The sequence below is a fragment of the Nipponia nippon genome, unplaced genomic scaffold (assembly GCF_047370975.1).
Source record: "Nipponia nippon isolate SJK-2023a ecotype South Korea unplaced genomic scaffold, ASM4737097v1 scaffold_13, whole genome shotgun sequence".
NCBI classification, from domain to species: domain Eukaryota; kingdom Metazoa; phylum Chordata; class Aves; order Pelecaniformes; family Threskiornithidae; genus Nipponia; species Nipponia nippon.
In genome coordinates this window covers 12,792,524-12,812,141 of record NW_028262324.1, presented here as the reverse complement: position 1 = coordinate 12,812,141, position 19,618 = coordinate 12,792,524, and the positions used below count along the sequence as shown (strand labels likewise).

General features: G+C 43.6%; 1 protein-coding gene across 1 annotated transcript in view; it reads right to left on the bottom strand.

Moving 5' to 3' along the window:
• CDH4 (cadherin 4) overlaps positions 1–12,487 on the bottom strand; it is a 461,862-nt gene extending 449,375 nt beyond the window's left edge. The window contains exons 1-2 of the mRNA XM_087750192.1: positions 12,340–12,487; positions 9,914–10,025 (exon numbers count right to left, since the gene is read on the bottom strand). Coding sequence (XP_087606318.1) covers positions 9,914–10,025; positions 12,340–12,399 — 172 coding nt within the window. The 5' untranslated portion in view covers positions 12,400–12,487. The remainder of the gene's footprint in view (positions 1–9,913; positions 10,026–12,339) is intronic.
• Between the last annotated feature and the right edge of the window lie 7,131 nt (positions 12,488–19,618).

The following is a 19,618-nucleotide window of genomic DNA, read 5'->3' as shown; positions in this document are numbered from 1 at the left end:
CCACACTGGGGACAAACCTATTACAAAGGAGCTGCCCGTGCCTTGAGGAAGGAGCGCGCATTAGACATCTTCTTGAGTTCCCCCAGCCTATTTTTCTATGAGTCCACGAAACACCAACGAACAGATTGCAACGAGCACGAGGAGGTCCTGGTAATATCACAAACAGCTCTCAGTGAAATCAGTGAGACGTCTCGAAAAAAACTGTACAGCCAGAAGCAACTACAGGGCAGATACCAAACACTCAGGGTTGATTTATAGAGAGTTATCCATTAATCACCACACTGACTATATCAGGAACAAACAGCTTATTAAATTTTATGCTTTAAACTAGTCCTGATTTGCACTTTTACAAATGCAGCCATTTCTTTATTTTCTACCATCTTCACAAGCTTGTTCCTTGATGTTTTTACTTCATATACCAAAAATCCCAATATGCTTTTCCTGCTACACAACAAAGTAACAACTGTTTGTTTCACTGACCTGCCTTTTATGATTCTCCAGACACGAACCGACACAGCGGGCTGACACATAGCTTTGTACAGAACAATTTTTGTAATCTTGACTATTTATCTTTGGATAATTGCTATATTCATAATTGTTTTAAAGACAATTTTGTTTAATAAGGATTGGAATTGCTACTAGACAAACTCAGTATAACAAAATTTTAGACTAAAAGTAATTTTTGTGACTAATCTATGAACTGCTGCAAAATTGTGATTTATAATAGGCATAGTAATAGCCTTAATGATTGCAGTGCTTCCGGGTATCGCTGAAACACACAGATTGGCTCATTTCAAAGCAGAAAGGGCAATTTTTTTTTTCCTCCTTCATGGGTGGCCCATACATATCTTCAGGGTCCTTGGAGGAGCTTCCAACATTCCCACTGTGCGTTCCACATAGTGGCTGCTATTACCATGCTAATGTTAATAGGCTGTAGCTTATGTGACCCCTCCGAGCAGCAGCTATTGCACAGCATAACTAGCAGCGCGCTGAATTACTGCCACTGGCTCTCTATTACAAAACGCTGGCAAGTGGTGAGGAACAGTGGCAGGAAAGCAGTGAGGGCAAAGCAAAAAATAATTAAAATTTTGTATTGGAAGGGACCAGAAAGCAGGAATCTTAACAGGCTGGCAGACAGAGATGCCGGAGCCTGGGGTCATGAGGCATGGGACAGCAAGAGCGGCTGAAAGTCGCTTTTTCCAATGACAGTGCAGCCCATATGCCAGAACATTTGCTACTTCTCTCTCCCTCTGTGCAACTGCAATTCAAAATTAATAAATAAAATAGGGACAATGAATATAAGCAAGAAAAATCATAAAGCCTGTGGCAAAAAGAAATCTTGTTCAGCCCAACTATTTTTTATATTGCAGAATACTCGCTTGGGAAAGATTCTGCTGAAAGAAGCGAAGCAGCCAGTACTAATGACAAGTATTTTGGGAAAACAGAAACTCCATATGTTCTCCTTTTATTCTAGTAAAAATAAAGAAACCAAGAGCTTTTCAAATTTAAGTGTAACATTTCCTTATGCCAGGAGATAAACTATGCCTAAGTTAAGTCTGGACATTAATGGAAGCAAACAGCAGAATGCTGGTCCCTGGTTGCGCTGGTTTTAACCGGGATAGAGTTAATTTTTTCCATATTAGCTAGTATGGGGCTATGTTTTGGATTTGCACTGGAAACAATGTTGCTAATACACGGATGTTTGTGTTACTGCTGAGCAGTGCTTACACAGAGTCAAGGCCCTTTCTGCTCCTCCCCCCACCCCACCAGCGAGCAGGCTGGGGGTGCACAGGGAGCTGGGAGGGGACACGGCCGGGACAGCTGACCCCAGCTGCCCAAAGGGCTGTCCCACACCATATGGCATCATGCTCAGCGGATAAAGCTGGGGAAGAAGGGGGAAGGGGGGACGTTCGGAGTGATGGCGTTTGTCTTTCCCAGTCACCGTTACGTGTGATGGAGCCCTGCTTTCCTGGCGATGGCCAAACACCTGCCTGCCGATGGGAAGCAGTGAATGAATTCCTTGGTTTGCTTGGCTTGAGCGTGTGGCTTTTGCTTTACCTATTAAACTGTCTTTATCTCAGCCCACGAGTTTTCTCACTTTTACTCTTCTGATTCTCTCCCCCATCCCCCTGTGGGGAGTGAGCGAGCGGCTGGCTGGGGCTGAGCTGCCGCCTGGGGTTAAACCATGCACTGGTGTTTCAATTCTTCTCTCTTTAGAGGTTATGCTTCCAAGAAGTTACAGAAACAGGAATTACCTGTAAGGATCATTTTTTTGCAGGCTGTTGTAATGTTTTTAATTGAAGCTATTTGATCTGTATTTGCAGAAAAGCTCAGTTCATCACTCTGCCTTTTCATACATTCACCTGTAAAGCGTTTCACAGGACCACAGCGCAGTGGAGGCTAGAAGGCACCTCTGCAGAGCGTCTCATCCAAGCCCCTGCTTAGCACAGGACTAGCCAGAGCAGACTCCAGGACTGTGTCCAGTTGGGTTTTGAGTATCTCCAAGGATGGAGACTCCACAACATCTCTGAGCAACCTCTTCCAGTGTCTGACAACCCTCACACTGAAAGTTTCTTCCCACATTTACATGGAATGTCCTGCATTTCAGTTCGTACCCATTTCCTTTTGCCCGTTCTCTGTGCGCCACTGAGAAGAGCCTGGCTCCATCATCTCTACACCCTCCCATGAGGTATTTATACACGATGATAAAGCCTCCCCCTGGGACATCTCTTCTCCAGGCTAAACAATCCCAGCTCTCTCAGCCTCTCCTTTCAGAAATACTAATAAATAAATATTTAAACAAAATATCAAAACCAATATATGACAGTAGACTGACCAGTAAGAAAACCCTCTGATGGCACAGCTGGCCAAGGACACTTCTGAGCTTTACCTGAAAAAGCAACATTGCAGGGTCATTTAAGCACCAAAAGGAAAGTTGAACGTGAAGCCAAATGCTCTTCAGAACCTTGGGCTAGTGCACAAAAGGTTTATGCACACAAACATGGATACAGATCAAGTCCATCAAACCAGCATAAATTCCTATTGCAGTGCTCAAAATCTGGGTCCTGGAGAAACTGGTTGCTAGTCACTGGCACAGGTTCATCTCAAAACACTTGTCAAACCATTCGAAACTGGAGTTCCCGGAGGCAAATATTGGTCTTTATTTTTCAAACACCACTTTCTGGTCTTAGTTCTTACTATTTCCATTTGCCTAAAAATAAAGTAGGTTTTATACAGGAATGGCACTAGTTCTGAATATACCAGTAACCTCAAATCAAATAGAAACTCCCTTCTTCCCCATGTTACTCAAATTCATTCTATTATACGAAAAAATACAAAGAAGCAGATTTCCAATGAAATCCTATCCTCTGTAGTTTTAATCTCTTCCTGCCCTTCAAACAAGACTTTTAAGTATTATCTATATTACTAAAATATTCTGTGAGCTATGGACATGGCCCATGCTACTGTCGAACTAAGTACTTCACCAGCTTTAGTTTGCAATGAAATAAGGTACCTCTAGAAAAACATTATACTCATTTCCAGGGTAGAAATTAAGGCAGAAGGAGCTGTGCACATAAATATCAATGGAATTAGGCAATGAGAACTGGCATTAGGTCAATGAGAATTAAGGAAGAAAATATTTCACTGCTAAAATAAATAAGTTTCATTTACCATATGCAAGAAAACAGAATTTCCAGAATGCTTTCAGCATCTGCTCTGTGAGATCAGAGCTCATGAGCTCTGTCAGCGAGAGTCAATTTTTTAACAAAGAAGCGACTCTAAAATTAACATTTTCTAACCTTGAGAGACCTAACATTATCAGTTTGGAGTTCAAAACAACAGGTATTTCACAATAAATAATAAATTGATACTGTTCCAAACAAGGCTTATTTCCTGAAAGGCTAAGCATAAATAAAGAAATGAATAAGTTATTCAACAGAAGTTGTTTCATTTTCTTCCTTAATATCTATTTGTTTGGAGTGCTTAATTTGAAGCAGCGCAATTCTTTAACAGACAAATTCCTGAAAAAAGAGAGAAGCTTCAAGTCTGTTGTTGGAGAAGCAGATTTATTCAGATAAAAATCAGTTAGCTCCCCAGAATGCAGAAAAAAGTAATTTTACTTGGGTTTGAGGAATTTGGTTCAAAGCTCTGATCTAGAAAGCAATATATACAGTTATTAAACAGTGTAAGGGGATTAACTCTACAGAGTGTTATTGACTACTCCGGTCTCATTAACTGCAATTTTATTTAGATAAAAATGTCATCTTAAACATCATTTTTGTGTCAGAAGTTAGATCTGAAGAATAACATTAAACATAAATATGCATCAGCAGTTCCCCAATCTGCAGCAGCTCTGTCTTGGGTCTCCCCTGGAACTCACAAGTGAAATTACGGTTTTGATTTGCAACATGCCCATCAAGAGAAACTGCTTTTAAAAGAAGTTGTCCTGTGGAATGCGAGAAGTGTTTTCTGAGAGGCAGCTTCACTGGAGCATGTACAAGCTTAACACAGAAATCTGATGTCTGTCTGCCTCTTTTTCCTCCAAGAAAGGAATGATGAAGGGTTAGGGAAAGAGTTCTGGGTTCCCAGTGGACTTTCGCCTACTTTCAGATTTTATTAGGGAACTGTGAAGCTAATTATGTGTACGATAACTTCAGTAACTGCTTTTCATGCAGAATCACAGACCAGAAAATAATGAAAGCATGAACGGAAAAGTCTGTCTTTTAAACTGGGAGCAGCTCGGAGAAGGCACTGGGTATTTCAGCAGGCTGCAGCAGAGCTTCTGTACTGCTACGAGGACCAAGCAACCCTCAAGGGGTGCTCAAAAACCCCACCAAACACCAGAACAAATCCCAACATGCCTCATGGTCTTTGCTTCTGAGAAACACCTGTACAACACACCAAAGGGCACTCGGAAGATGAAGCACGACGGGGTGCACAGGCGGCACCGCAGGCACCCTGCACGCCCTGCGGCCGCAGGCGGCATGCCTTTGGGATGGAGCACCCTCCCAAGCACGCTTCGGAGGCAGACCTTGACCTGCAGAAGCCTTTAAGAACCAAGCTCCTACAAAATTAGCAGCAGCCGGGTACCTATGCATTTTTTGGACTCTAGACCCAGGAGAAGTGGGAAGCCAGACATATAGACGGGCAGAATGTCCCCATTAGCCAGTTCACACATTGGGGCCACACAACACGGCAGATACACGCTCGCTTGCTAGGTTACTGTTTGTTACCCCAGGGGCACGCTCCTTCCCTCTGGGCGCTTACCAAAGCTATTACTATTTGTCTCATGCTTCTGCAGGGGCCAAATTTCACGTATGCAGTAGTATTTGGGGGCTGTAAGATTATTTTCCAGTAGAACTGTTAGTACATTTCACTAACACACTCCGCATTCAATTTCCTATATTACCTCAACCACAAGAATACAGTACATTTACCTCCAAAAGGAGGTACAGTATATATCCCTACAGTTACTACTACATGAATTACTAGTAACCAGACTCAAACACAGTTTGCAAAGGCTTGCTCAGGTTCTCCCTCCCCTTTTTATTTTTAATTTAATGTTTGCTTCTACACTATCCCATGAGGATTTGGAGTGTTAGGTTTTTTTGGTCTACCTGTTCTGTACTTTCTAAAAAGCATTCACAGCCTTCCTAAGTTTTACTATTGGAGGTGATGAAGGCTGAATAGGACGGAGGTTTTGAAACCTCAGTGGGGAGAACAAAAAGCTTTGACCATGAAGAACATCCTACCTCTAAAAAACTTATGAGAGATGGCCTCGATACTGAATTCTTATGAAAAAATAGGTATTTCAGTAAAGTTTTTATGTATTATATTTATTTGTTTTTAACCAAAACTAACACTAGTAAAAATCCTAGCGTAGAAGCAATTACATTTTTATACATTTGCATGAAGCTTGGCTACCTTTGGTTTCATACGCTTGCTTAAAGCAGAACATGCTGGCACAGTTTATTCATCTTCCCGTATGAAAATAAACCGCGTTTCCACGCGCTTCTACCCAAACGTAACTGCCTACACAAGTGAAGCTATCCTGCTACATCAGTATAGGCACTATTTAGGATGGGAAACAGAAACATGAATCACTGAAGATGAAGAGCCGCACAGAAAAACAAAAAAGGGGCTGTACATCTCAAGTGCTTACATTGTCTCCTGATTGTAGGGAAAGCTCTGAGTTATGTTGTTTAGCTGTATTTCTGAGAGGTGACCTGCTATAACCGTGATGGTGCTAGGCTGGAAAAATAATGCATTTAACACCGTGATGCCATTCCACCCACTACCAGTTTCCACAGTCTCACAGCATGCCAATAAAACTTGAATTTCTAATTTAGAAAAAAAATTTTTAATTACAACCTTCAAAAATCTTACAAAAATGGAAAAGAGCATAAACCCAACATCAAGAGTGTCAGCCCCCCTTAGATCTTATTGCATATCACTTTTACCATCCTACTCCTTGTTTCTCTCCTTCCCCAAGAGGCCACTAGTCATCATCATACACCTGAGTTAATACCCAGATCCCCTGAGTCAGTCCTGGACTGCATGTCATTGCTCCCCACCCCTCAGGACCAATGTTCTCACCTTTTTAAGTTAACATTAATAATTAACAAAGAGAAAAAGATACCCATGCCGTAACTGTCCTCAGCCATACTGCAGCTGTGAGATTTTTCCTTAGGTTAACGAAGAAAATAGTTAACGATCCTATTTTAAACATTATCATGCATCAGTCATCAAGACTAAGTTTATTATCCTGCAAACAAAAACAAAGACCAAAAGCTATAACAGATTACACCCCACTAACTTTTATTAAGAGATGCAGGGACAGCATTTCTAAGGAAGGCACTGGCTCCACAAATCAACTCGGCTAATACCCCACCATCAGGCTACAACGCTGGCAGTGATGTGTAATATGTGGTATTTGTGGCACTACTGGGGAAAACTATTTTAAGTCTAATTAACATGAAATTTTTAGAATGCAAATGCTTTTCATTTATACATAAAACAAAATGCCGTGACATTTCTCCCATCCATTTATCATAAACAAGTTAATTACTGTGTAACAAATAGCTCCTGCTAGAATCTGTATGTTTTGAGGATGTTAGAGAGCTGACTCAGGCAAATAAGATGAACCACAAAGTAGTAGTTAATAGCTTATGGCATACTTGTAATAAAACAATGACTCTGTAAAAGCTCTTGTTGTCAAATTAAGGCTAAGCTATTTCCATTGGAATAAGTCAATTACAAGCAGTCATTATGCGTTTAACTTGATTCAAACCTAGAATACTATAAGCACTTTCATTTTGATACATTCATAACACCGCATACATTTGAGAGCTGGATATTACAAAGCTTAAAAGGGAAACGCTGGGTTTATTGCCACACATCCCCAAACCATATAACACCTGAACTTCCCAATGCTGGCTGAAGTTCACCACTATGCTGAGGTCTACATACTACCTGATTTCTGATGAGCAAGCCTTTAGGCAGTATAAACTGTCCCAGGACTCCCCACACCTCCTTCCTAAAGACAAAGTGAGGATTATGCAGCATGAAGACTTCATGTTTGCCCACTGGAATCCCCCGAGAGCCATCCAAACTACATATACGCTTTTTCCCCCCAATTCCATGAAAGCACGAAAAGGTGAATTCCTACCTACGTTCTTCAGGCAAGCAGTCCCATTTGGCCTGAAGATGAATTACTGAATGCTGATGAATAAGATGGTGGTAGCTGGCAGCAAAGCTTTGCGTGGTAAGATGGTGTGAAACAGTACATATGTCAATCTATCAAACATGATAATGTAAGCAATCTGAACCCATTTTTGGTCTGAACTATTGTACAATACTTCACCCAGATGGAAGAAAGAGATAAACATTTTATGCTTCAGACATATCAAGTGTTAGGAAGTAAAATTAAACCTAAACTGGAAAACTACCAATTTTACATGCTACAGTATATATAAAGAACAACACAAGCATGAAGAAGAATTTTATGCAGCAGATTTTCTCCCCCATTATTGTACAAATTAATTAGATATATTTGCTCCCTATGATAAACAGCAGCGTGTATTTGACTGTAGATTAGAAAGTGTAAAGACGACAGTTTACTTATTAGCAAACACAGCATTTGCACTTTTTTTCTTTCTCCCTCAATTGACAAAATGCTTATAAATCGCGTAACTCGTGACAATGTTATCAGGACACGAATCTTACAAGTGGTGCATGCATACATAATACCTTGAGGGCCAGTTCAGCCCTAAATCAGTGGCAGGTTTGCCATGACTAATGTAAAACTACAACTGGCCCCTAAAGGATAAAATTAAATAGAAATATATTTTCATTCAAATCAACTTGACAGCCTATCTAAATACAATTCCATATTTAAAAATTATCAGTTGCAACCGAAATGAAATGACAGCCACTATGCTGTCTTCAAAGTCATTGCCAGCTAACTCCTCTAACCAGACCTTCTGCTCTGTCCCTATTGTCCACCTACATCAACACGCAGCACAATTTATCAAGCACTGAACTGCAAAAAATACTCCTCTGAGTAAGTACATTAATGACATGATTTTCTAGTATTTGGAGGACATTGTTTATTAAATAATTCCCAAAGCTAAAAAGCATGAAATCTACTCAGTTTACAGACCAACCTGTAAAGCCTTATAGTATGTAAGTTTGGGGAAAATTGCTGCTAAATATGTAAACAATTGGTAGTTGGTCTCTTCATGTGTTGCTGTATTCTTGGGCTTGTCTATGTCAAATCCCTATTTGGTTATCTTTCAAACTAAAAATAAACTCCCTAACGTTTACTAACTGATGCTAGGCCAGTCAAGAGAATTCCTGAACAGCAAAACTAAGACAACTGGGCTCAGAAACAAAACTGATTGCCAACTCATGTAGAGAAAATGTCCAGTCCTGGATTCTGCTGAAGCCAGAAAGAACACTGACAACTCTCTCTCTCTCTTTCGAGAAAAATCAAAGTAACAGAGCAGGTGTTTGCTCTGAAGGAAGACAGAAATCCCAGCTTTCTGGCAGATACATATGCATGTGAGTAAATGGACTCAGGAGAAAGCAGCAAAGGGTTTATAAACCCTTGAATAGAGCATCAAGTCTTGATGTGCTCCCCAACTTCGACCATATACTATGTTTTTAGAACTGCTGTAACATCCCCTAATGGTTAGTGATTTAACTCAAGGAGGGTGCTAGGGGCAGGTGTGGGCAGATTTTGATCTTCAAAAATTCTCTTGGAGTAAAACAATGATTTTCTACATCATGCAAATATAAAGTTTAATTATTTTTAACTTGAAAGAGAGACAGATCAATGCACAGGATAATCTATTGTTATTTGGATTACGAAGATGTCTTAGAGTTTACAATCACAAAAGTGGTTATAATCCTGCAATTACTATAAAGCTAATTGGTAGTTTCTTTTTGCCTGTGTTTTCATGTTGTCAGTGGGGCAGTAATGAAAATGAATGCCACATTTGTGAACAGAATGTCTGTAGGCTTGTTTACCACATTTTCAACAACAACGTCTGCTTTATCACGCATTTCAAAGCAGAGATAATTTAAGGATCTTAGAATTTCATACATAAAAATACTTTCTAAAATATCAAATGTAGAGTTCCTTCAGATGGGGTGGGAGTGGGAAACTTAAAAGTGAAGTGATGACCTCGCATACTATAGGCAGACAATCCACCTGAAGCAGACAGCACGCGGACTTTGAATGATTCATCTATATTCAAAACTGTGCTCAGGTAAACCACTTAGTGTTTCATCCTCCTACAAACATAATTCTGCAGACAATTTCACCATCAAAACCAGCATCTTTAAGCCTCTTTTCACCTCCTGAAAATACAGTTATTGCAGCACCTATTAAGCTTTTTATTCTACTTACCTTTGAGTAACTTCTGCCCTTCCATGATGTTTTGGGAGACAAATGCTGTGTAGTCGTCTTCTGAGAAGCCAGGCTTGCATGTGGGTCTAACTGTAAGATCCCCATTGTGTGCCTGCAAAACAACACAAGGAAAACACACACCATGACACTTGTCATTTGGGAAAATGTTTTGTACCCAATGACTAGGTATTTAGGCACAGGCAAACCCGAAGAGTAAAGCAGCGTGCAAGTAGAAACCGCTTGTGCTAAGTGCCTATCTGTTGGAATGGATCCATACTGTAGCTGCAAAAATAAAATGGGCCAGAAAATAGTTGCCTGACTACAATAGAGAGCATTGTTTGTAGGAAGGCTGGGATACTGGGCACTGTCAGAAGAGGGGAGGAAACAAAGATCAGCAATTCATCACGGCGAGCTGCGCTTGCACTGGAGCCACGCAAAGGCCTGATGTTGCAACATCCAAATCCTGAGTTTTGCTATTGAGAAACCGGGCAAGCCCCAGGACTGAAGAAGGAGAAATACCCCAGCTCGCCATAGCCTCAGGAGCTCCTGGCCAGCTAAAGTCCCCCTCTTTCCCCTTTGCCCTGCAGCAGCCTCCAAGGCTCTGCCTGCTGCTGCCTCAGTGACCCTCCAGGCTCTGCACTTGCCCCAGCAGTGGGAGGGGATGGAGGGGATGGAGGGGATGGAGGGGATGGAGGGGATGGAGGGGATGGAGGGGATGGAGGGGATGGAGGGGATGGAGGGGATGGAGGGGATGGAGGGGATGGAGGGGATGGAGGGGATGGCCAATCAAAAAAATCTAACAGTGCCACTGAATAGCACAGCCCCACACACAACCTGCCAGGATCCAGAGGGAAGCATCCAGCTTAACACTCAGCTGCTCTGCTGCAACTTTGGACTACGCAGCGGGGAACCAGCCCCTGCCACAGGGACAGGTTAGTCTGGTCATGGTAGTCCCAGCTCCTTGGGATGGAGTGCACACTCCCCAGCAAGGAAGGTCCCAGACCTCAGCTCCAACCAACTCACTGAAAGCACATAAGCCAGTGATTTATGCCTAACAAGTGCCAGGTGATTTATGCACAAACAAGTGCTGGTGGCAAGGGATTTCTAACGCTCCCGGACTTGGACTGTCAGCAGGGCTAGCCAGAGCATCGCTTAGCGATGCAGGCTGCGCCTCCGACGCCTCCAGTCCCAGCCGTGCAGGCTGAAGCCAGGGGACTCGGAGAGTCACTTCCCCGAGAAAGTGCAACTCCAGGCGGGCACCCACCTCCCCGGGGAGAGGAGCACAGCTCCCGCGGGCTTCCCGAAACACTCCTGCACACGGACGACACTGAATTACAGAGAGAGACTGAAGGGAAGAGGAGCAAAGGGTCCTTTCGGATGAGCTTAGTAAGCAGAAAGCAAGCCAACGTACTCTGCTAAAAATCACGCTCGGGAGACGGATGCCAGCTACTGCATGGGAAGCGCAAGGAAGCAGCGGCTCTGTGGACTCTGACCGGCGCTGGCAAGATGTTGCCATTAGGAAACATTTCAAAGGGTCTGACTGAGGATAACAGGCTTTGAATCTGAAATCACCCAATTATTATAACGGCGCTCGCTAGATGAGAGCGCATTGGGGCTGCTCCTGCACACCCACCAGCCTCCCGAGGGCTCGGACTCGGGACATCTTCACAGATTCAACTTAGCACAGGGGGATTCAGGCAGAAAAATAAGCGGCTCTTGTTTCTGCAGCCAGTCCAACACGAAATAACAGCAGCCGCCCGGCTCGCACTGTAACACTGCAGCCACGCGTTCAGGCATTTGTTGATGCTCTGCAGATATCCCTTAATTTGAGGGGGGGTAACCCTAAAAAACCCGAACTTTTCAGACCGTTAGCCCCCCACACGGTTCAGGCCCACCCGGTGCGTTGACGAGCTTGTAAAAATAAAAGTTAAAGGCACCGCCACGGCGCCGGCAAAGGAGGGACGTCTCGCACGGAGCGGGCAGCGCTGCGCGGCCGCGCTGGGGCGCAGAGGCTCCGCGGGGCGCGCAGGACCGGGCGGGCGCAGCGGCACCGCCGCCGGGACGCGCCGCTACCCCGAAGTTTATCTGGCGAGGCGCATTACGGACGGCAAGTTTTGCCGGCGTGGCTGAGGCACTCGATTCAAGGCGAATGATAGCGCTAGAAAATAATAACTAAAAACTGTAATGATAGGGGAAAAAAAGGGGAAAACGGTGAAAGCGGCAGGGAGCTGCGGGGGCGCCGCTCACGCACACTGACACTCACCCACCCCGGCCCCGCGGACCGGCTCCGCGCCCCGACCCCTAAGTTGCCGCGGCTGCCGAGCTCGCAAGCGGCGGGCGCGGAGCGGCAGCGGAACCTCCGCGGGGCGCGGAGCCCGGAGATGCCGCCTGTCAGCCCGCCCGCTCCCCCGGGGCGCCCCACTTACCGCCGCCGAGCCCCAGACGGGAAGGAGCAGCACCAGCAGCACCCGCAAACCGGTCCTCATCGCCCCGGCGGCGCCCGCCCGCCGGGCCGTGGCGGTGCGGCTGGCCGCCCGGTGCCGCGCTGCGCAGTGCCGGGGCCAGGGGGTCGCTGCCGCCGCCGCCGCTCGGCGCCCGCTCTGGGCTGCAGGTGAAGCGCTCGCCGCGCGCCGCCGCCAAACCCCGCCCCGCGGCGCGCGGGCACGCGCCGCCTTAAAGCGACAGGCACCGCCCCGGCGCGGGGACGAGGCGGGGGTTTGACGGCGGCAGCGCCGCTACCCCCGGCACGCTGCGGAGCTCCGCGGGCGGCGGTGCGGGGAGCCCCGGGGGCTCGCCCGTCCAGAGACCAAACTTCCGTCTCCAAAAATGAAAAAATAACATATTCAGGGAAAAAAAAACACCACATCCAGGGGAGAGATGTTTCCACTGAGGAAAAAGTAGCATATCCAGGGGAAAACTAATATATCCAGAGGGAAGATGTACCCAGTGGGGGCAAAAATAACATATCCAGGTGAAAAACAAGCGCACCCACTGAGGAAAAACTAGCATGCCCACAGGGAAGGCACATATCCAGGGGATAAGGAGAGCGTCCAGTGAGGAAAGCCTAGCCTAGGCTTGTGAGGAAAGGTAGCATGTGGCGGGAGTAGCATATCTACAGGAAAAATTAACGTATGGCGGGGAAAAAACTAATATATCCAGAGATTTAGCGTACCTGGAGAGAGAAAAAAATGACACCAGAGGAAATCACAGCCCCGCCACGACAGGGACACGCTCCTTCTCCTGCAAAGGCCTCCGCCCGCAAAGGCCTCCGCCCAACGTCGCCTTGTTTGGGAGGGAAAGGCCTCGCGGGGCGGCCGGTGCCAGCGGGGACCAGGGGGCTCGCAGAGCTGTGAAGTTTGTGTCGGGGTGGCCTTTGGGCAGGCAGGGGGTGGGGGTGCGGTCGGTGAGCGCCCCGGGCCAGGCTCTGCGCTTGCGTTCATCAGACCTTGGGCAGGGAGAGGGGAGGGCTCCTCTCTGAGAGGAGAATAATGTGGGTGAACGGCAGTTTCAGGATCAGGTAGAAAAATGGGTAATGCCTGAACCAGCTCCTCAGCCGTGTATGTGAGGCAATCCGAGCCTGGCCCTTCTTTTCTTAGAGGAAAATAGGCATGTCAGGCCTAGTCTGCGTTCACATCAGTAGCAGATAAAGCCAACTCCGCTAAACTAGATGGTTTCTGGTGTCAAAATAAAGGCAGATCAAAATAGGGTCAGAAAGCGAAACTCAAGGCAGTCTAGTTCTCACAGAAAACTGAAAATGGAAAGCAGCAGTTGCGCGTACTAAGTATGGCTCCTGCTACTTCCCTCCAGCATGACCCTGGCATCCAAATATAATCTTTTTCCTTTGTGAATGCAGCTCAACTCCACAAATAGGAGTTCTCAGGCATGTATATTTTGTGCATATAAATCCAACATCGATTTGCATAAATAGATGCATACTATCTGATGTACGTGCAAAATCAGACATTGCAGCTGAAAAATCTGGCCATTAAACTATTCTGTTAGATTCACACATTTCCAAAGGAATGAGCCACATAAATCCACCGACTGCATCTTTCGCTATTGAGTAGATTTAATAGCATTGTGTTAACACCTAGAGATGTTAGCGAAGAACTGAGACCTCATTGTATTAAGCTCTGTAGACACGAATAATGAAAAGATTGTTCCTATCCCACCAATTTACAGCCTGAGTGGATTATGGGGTTTATTTTGTTTTTAAACAAGTATTTCTGAGTTTGTTATATAACATCAAATAAATCCCATCATTGTATTAAATTTCGTGTATATCCTTCTTTATGAAGCACTTTCACAATGTAGAAATAATCAAGTGACACTATCACAGCAAAAATAAATCCTTATGTGTATATATAAAATCTAAATTTGCTCCTTTTATTTTTATCCTAAATTCCAAAGTTTGGAGTAGGTTGTTCCAGGTTGAAGGGCAGCTGCGGTTGTTGCTATTTAAATAAAGCTACAAGTACTCCGGAGACTTCTGGGGATGTTTTGGATTTGTGCAGCTACAGTAATATTGTGAATACCTATGGCCAGTTATTTTGACTCTTGCTGGACTACAGCTGTTGCTAGGCATGTGCTCGCTCTGTTTGATAACTTTGTTAATATGACAAGTTCTACAAGTATTGTCAAAATAAGTCTGACACCACAACAGATTGTGAAGAAAAGGCAGAGCAGTAGTGAAAAAAAAATAGAGTTCTTCAACATGTTTACAGTTGATTTCTAATCTGATGGCAAATTGATTTTTTTTTCCCAAACTAGTTTGCCATCCCTCTTTTCTAAGCTGTGGTAACTGGCTCGGTACTTGGGGAACAAGTCTGCAAATGGAGTGAGTATGCTTTCCAGTTACGTTTCTAATAACACTGGCCTATGTGAGACACCGGCTGCCTTCCCAAACGGAGCTGTTTGCAGAAGGATCAGAGGAGAATACAAATCCGGTGTTCAGACAGTGGAAATCACTGGTTTACATGTGTCGTTGTTTTCACCCTACCATTTTCCTTCAACTCTTGACACTCCGATTAATTTTGGAAGGAATTAAAGTTTTGCTAACTGATTAGCTACTATGTCAACTACCTCCTTGTTTAGAAGCACTTAACATGAAGTGCTTATAAAATATCTTCCTTCAGGTCTTTAAGAAAAATCAAAGTATGCCATTTACATTTTTGTATTGAATTTTTCACAAACTATTGCATTTAAGCATACAGGTCTGAGCTGGGCCTGAACATACATTGCTTGAGAGGGTTAGCTTCAGACTCTCGCTTCTCTTTGAGTCTGCTGGGAAACTGGTTATGAATTGGTATTCTTGTATAAAAAGAAAATAGGAAGCTCTACCGTCTAACATATGAACGCTACAAGATGTGGATTTGCTGGATGAAGACATTCAAGAGCGTACGCATGCACAGTAAATCAACTTGCTAAACACCTCAAGAGCAAAACTGCTGATCCTAAGAACCAACTTGCTATACTGCACAACACTCAAGAGAATAAAAGGCTCATAGATGAGACATCTACAGAACTGACTGTGCCAAGATAATGAGGAGCGTAGAGTACACAAGGGATTTTTCTCTCCTTGATGCACGCATGTAATTCCTATTGACAGCAGTGGGAGTTACACGTACATATCGAGGGGACAATAGAACCCTTAGTGGTGGAGATGAGTATCAGATGTGAGCTGTGTTACCACGGATAGAAAATAAGAGAGAGGGAGGTGTGATCGCTGAGGGACAGTACAACATACAATAAAATTGTCAAGCAGCCATCAAATATGTGAAAGCATGGGAATAACAAATTAAATGGACAGGAGGTGAGAAAGCAAAGTCTCAAGAGACTTTTGCCTTCCTAGCTTAGGGCTGATATCTGAATTCCTTATTTGGGGAATATTTCCGCTGGCTTAACCTGTTTAATTCTCTGATAAGTACATGTTTCACTGAACTCGAGTAAACAGTTATGGCCTAGATGCTAAGGATAAAAAGTGGTTTCATTAAAAAATCTGACAAACAAGGAGAAATAAAATTAATACAGTGTGCAGACCACACCTTACGTTTCTCCTGTACGGTCTGATGATTTTTGCTTCTTCTATGAGACAGCTAGCTAACCGGTGATTTAGAAAGTCATTATTACTAATTTTGGTTCGTGTCAAAAGTAGTAACAAGGGAAGGCACGTATAGAGAACCAGAGAAGTGATGATGATTCTGGATTGCTAGATAATGGCAAATTATGAGTTTATGTCAGCAGTTCAAAGCTGCAGTGAATGAGAAATGCCTTCAGATTTACTCCACATTTGGGATCTTTTTAGAGGATGTGTAGGGAAGATGGGACAAGATGGAACTGAACAGTAAAGTGAAAAGTAAATCAAAGCTGTGGAGAAATTAATGATCTGGAAAAGACATAAGCACCTACCACATCTACACAGAAGCCAACAGAGGAAACAAAGATGCTCCTGAGTAGGAAGACCACAACCACAGAGGGAAAATAACTAACAGTAAAGCCAGGCTTTGGTACATTTTTGTAATTTTTTAAAGCAACAGCAAATCACTGGAACTACACGAATGGTTGGGCACAGCTCAAAATTCTGGATTACTTATGATCTGGCTCCAGTACAAAATCTAAAGACAACATGATGAGTCACAGAGGAGAAAGTGACTTGAAGGAAGGATCCACAGGAAAAAGCAGCACCAAACGGGAAGGGAATATGCATTAATCTCAGCTGATTCTGCACCACCCTGCATGTGCTACCTGTGTCCTGGGATGGTGAGAAAGACACGACTATCCTCCTGGTTAAACAGATCTTGAAGTCACATTTTCAGTCCTGCTAGACATGCTGCAATGCCAAGGAATTTGGACTTCCTCTCTTTTACACTACCTGCTCATCAGTACATTGTGGTTCCTGTCGATTCTCTGAGTTGGTAATGGGAATGGCAATGAGGAAAATACAACTTCAGAGGCCCTATACAAAACCTTCCTGCTCAGTTAATTGCAGTGGCCAAGGGAGGCCAACTTTAGTGTAGTCTGACCTCCAATTATGAGACACGCTGTGGTCTCCTCACTGAACTATGCAAGCATTAATGGCAGCATGCCAGCAATGGCTATATTAAAATCAATTTAAAAATCCCAATTCTATATCTCTTTCACCTTAGGTGAGGTAGCACACCTTATACTAATGTAACTCTTATTAAAATATTGTAAAACAAAATTGACCTATGCAAAATTTCTACTACTTTTTTGATTCATTTATTGCATTCTTGCAAAAATGAAGAAAAAAGGCAAAAGCAGACTGAGCGGTTTAATAGGTTTGTATCATTACAGCAGACTGCAGTGTAAAGCAGTGGTATTAAAAAAAAAAAAAGCAGAATTATGTTTGTTCTCGGAAGATACAGTGTGTGCCTATTTATGCCAATGTGCCCCTTGTAACAGCTTCGGAAAAGTGACCTCTCTGGTCCATGGACAAACCTCTGTGCCTCAGACACAGAAAGTCACCAAGGAGAATAGACTGCAAGAGATCCCTAAGAGAGCGGGCAGGCAGCTCCCCAGGCTGCTCCGTGATGCAGTGCCTCATATTCACGGCAAGAACGAAACTCCACCAGATTTAGTAAAAAAAAAGATTAATAGCCATTGTGCCATTTTACAAGTGGGAGGAAGGCCACAGGTTGCCGGTTTCCCAAAAGCCTCCCCAGACTTACTGATTTTAAGACGCTCTTCATACAAGCATGTATTTAAGCATGATTGTGCCATCACCTCAGAAACAAAGAGTTACCTAAAGTAGTCATCATCTAAAACGGTTGCATTCACAGTAGGCTTTACACTATAACAGCAATCTGAGAAGAACCTTATCGAAGTAAGATAAACCAAGTGATTTCCTCCCCACCCTCTCCATGCACCCTCCTCAGCAGCTGAGGAGCAGAGGCCTTTTCTAACAACTCCTGTCCCCGGGATCTCCCATGCCACTGGGTATGCTCACACCTAGAGGTTCAACGCGGTATCAGGGGAAGGCGGCAGGATCTAACCTACGAAGCCTTACAGTTCTGTCATTTTTACTCATCACACAGCAGAAAACTCCAAATGAATATCAACATAATTAAACTTTACATCCCTAGTTTCTTATAGGGACTGCCAAAGCAGAATGAGGATTTTTCAGACTTGCAGCTTTTGCTGGTTTTATTGTTTATAGCAGCAATTCTCCTCGTCACTTCACCACCGGCTTTCTTTCTCCCCCCACTTTTGGTGGACGTGGCTCTATCTACGTTGAAGTGTTCACATTAATATAACTAATTCCAGTCCAGATTTCAAAATCAGTGACACTGGTACAAGCAGCAATATTAATAAATGCTCTTCTATCTACCAAAACCTGAGGTCCAGATCAGGCTTTCTTATATTAGTGACAACATATGCTTTTCTTCTTTATCAGAAAAAAAAACCTGTATGTTTTCTTCTGCACAGATCAGTAAAGTTTAAACAGAAGTTATATTCTGAGCTCTCTCTGCCTTTTGTGGCATCCAGCTTGTTTGTATGCCTCCCAAATATTTTTTCCTCCTGAATATATCCAACGGTTGCAGCACCACAGCAGATACTCTAAATTGTGTGTGCGTGCGTGCTAAATGCTGAGGCAGAACTCCTCAGAGAAAGCCCCAGTTACCTTTTTAATATGAAGCCATTTTCTGGAGCTGTCAGCATTTTTGGTCAAAAACTACCTGGAAGACAAGGCACTTTACAAGAGACAGCTTTGGCAGCCTATGGATTTGAATAGTAGAAGTGAAAAGATACGTAAAGAAAACTTGGAGAGAGGGGAGAGAGAGGGAGACATGTGGTCTTGTAAGAGATTACTTTATGACAAAATACCACACACTCAAAAGAAATTCAGCATATTTCCAATTAAAAAAGGTAGTGAGAAGTTTACAGTGTTTGTCTCCATACAACTTCAGCCAAGTTAAACATGTATATGAAATTTATTTGAATATCTGAATCACTGATTTAGCTATAAATGAGGATAATAATATGATGTGGAGGAGTTCCACTGATAATATTACATGCCTAAGTGAAGTAAAGCCTAGAGATAAAAGAAAGGGAACTATTTAGGAACACTATATGCATGGTCAGCTGAATAATAGGAACTGACTGTAGGCCAAGAACATTAAAAAACTAAGTCCTCCATAGACATATAAACAGAAAGGAAGAGAAAGAGTAGAGTCACATGGGTTAAAATTTTGGTAACTACCATTGGAAGTTATCCCCTGACTCTACTGTTCAACTGATAGATGCTATTTGTATATATTGGTGGGGTTCTTGCATGAGCCCAAAGAGTTCTGTATACAGAGTAACTGTTGCCTTTTGCCAGTGTCTAGAAATACCTGAAGTTCAAAGATTAATTTTTCAAGTTCATGCATTCATCTAACGAGATTATCTGCGGTTATCCTGTTAACGTTGGCCGGTAGATCCTGTGGTCTTCCATCACAACTGCACACGCGCTTCCAAGTCAGACTGCAACTGTGTCTAGGACACACGTATAGGCACTAAAAATATTGGTACCTTCAAGACTGGGTAACTGCCAGCTAAAAAGTAACTCTGACAGACAGTGGATGAGTGCGTGTTTTCGATCTCTTTGAGAGAGAAATACTATGGGAGATATTCCTGCACCATCTTCTCTTACAAGCTACAGGCAGACTTGTGGTTTAATAAAGCTTATTGTAAGTGACATTACTT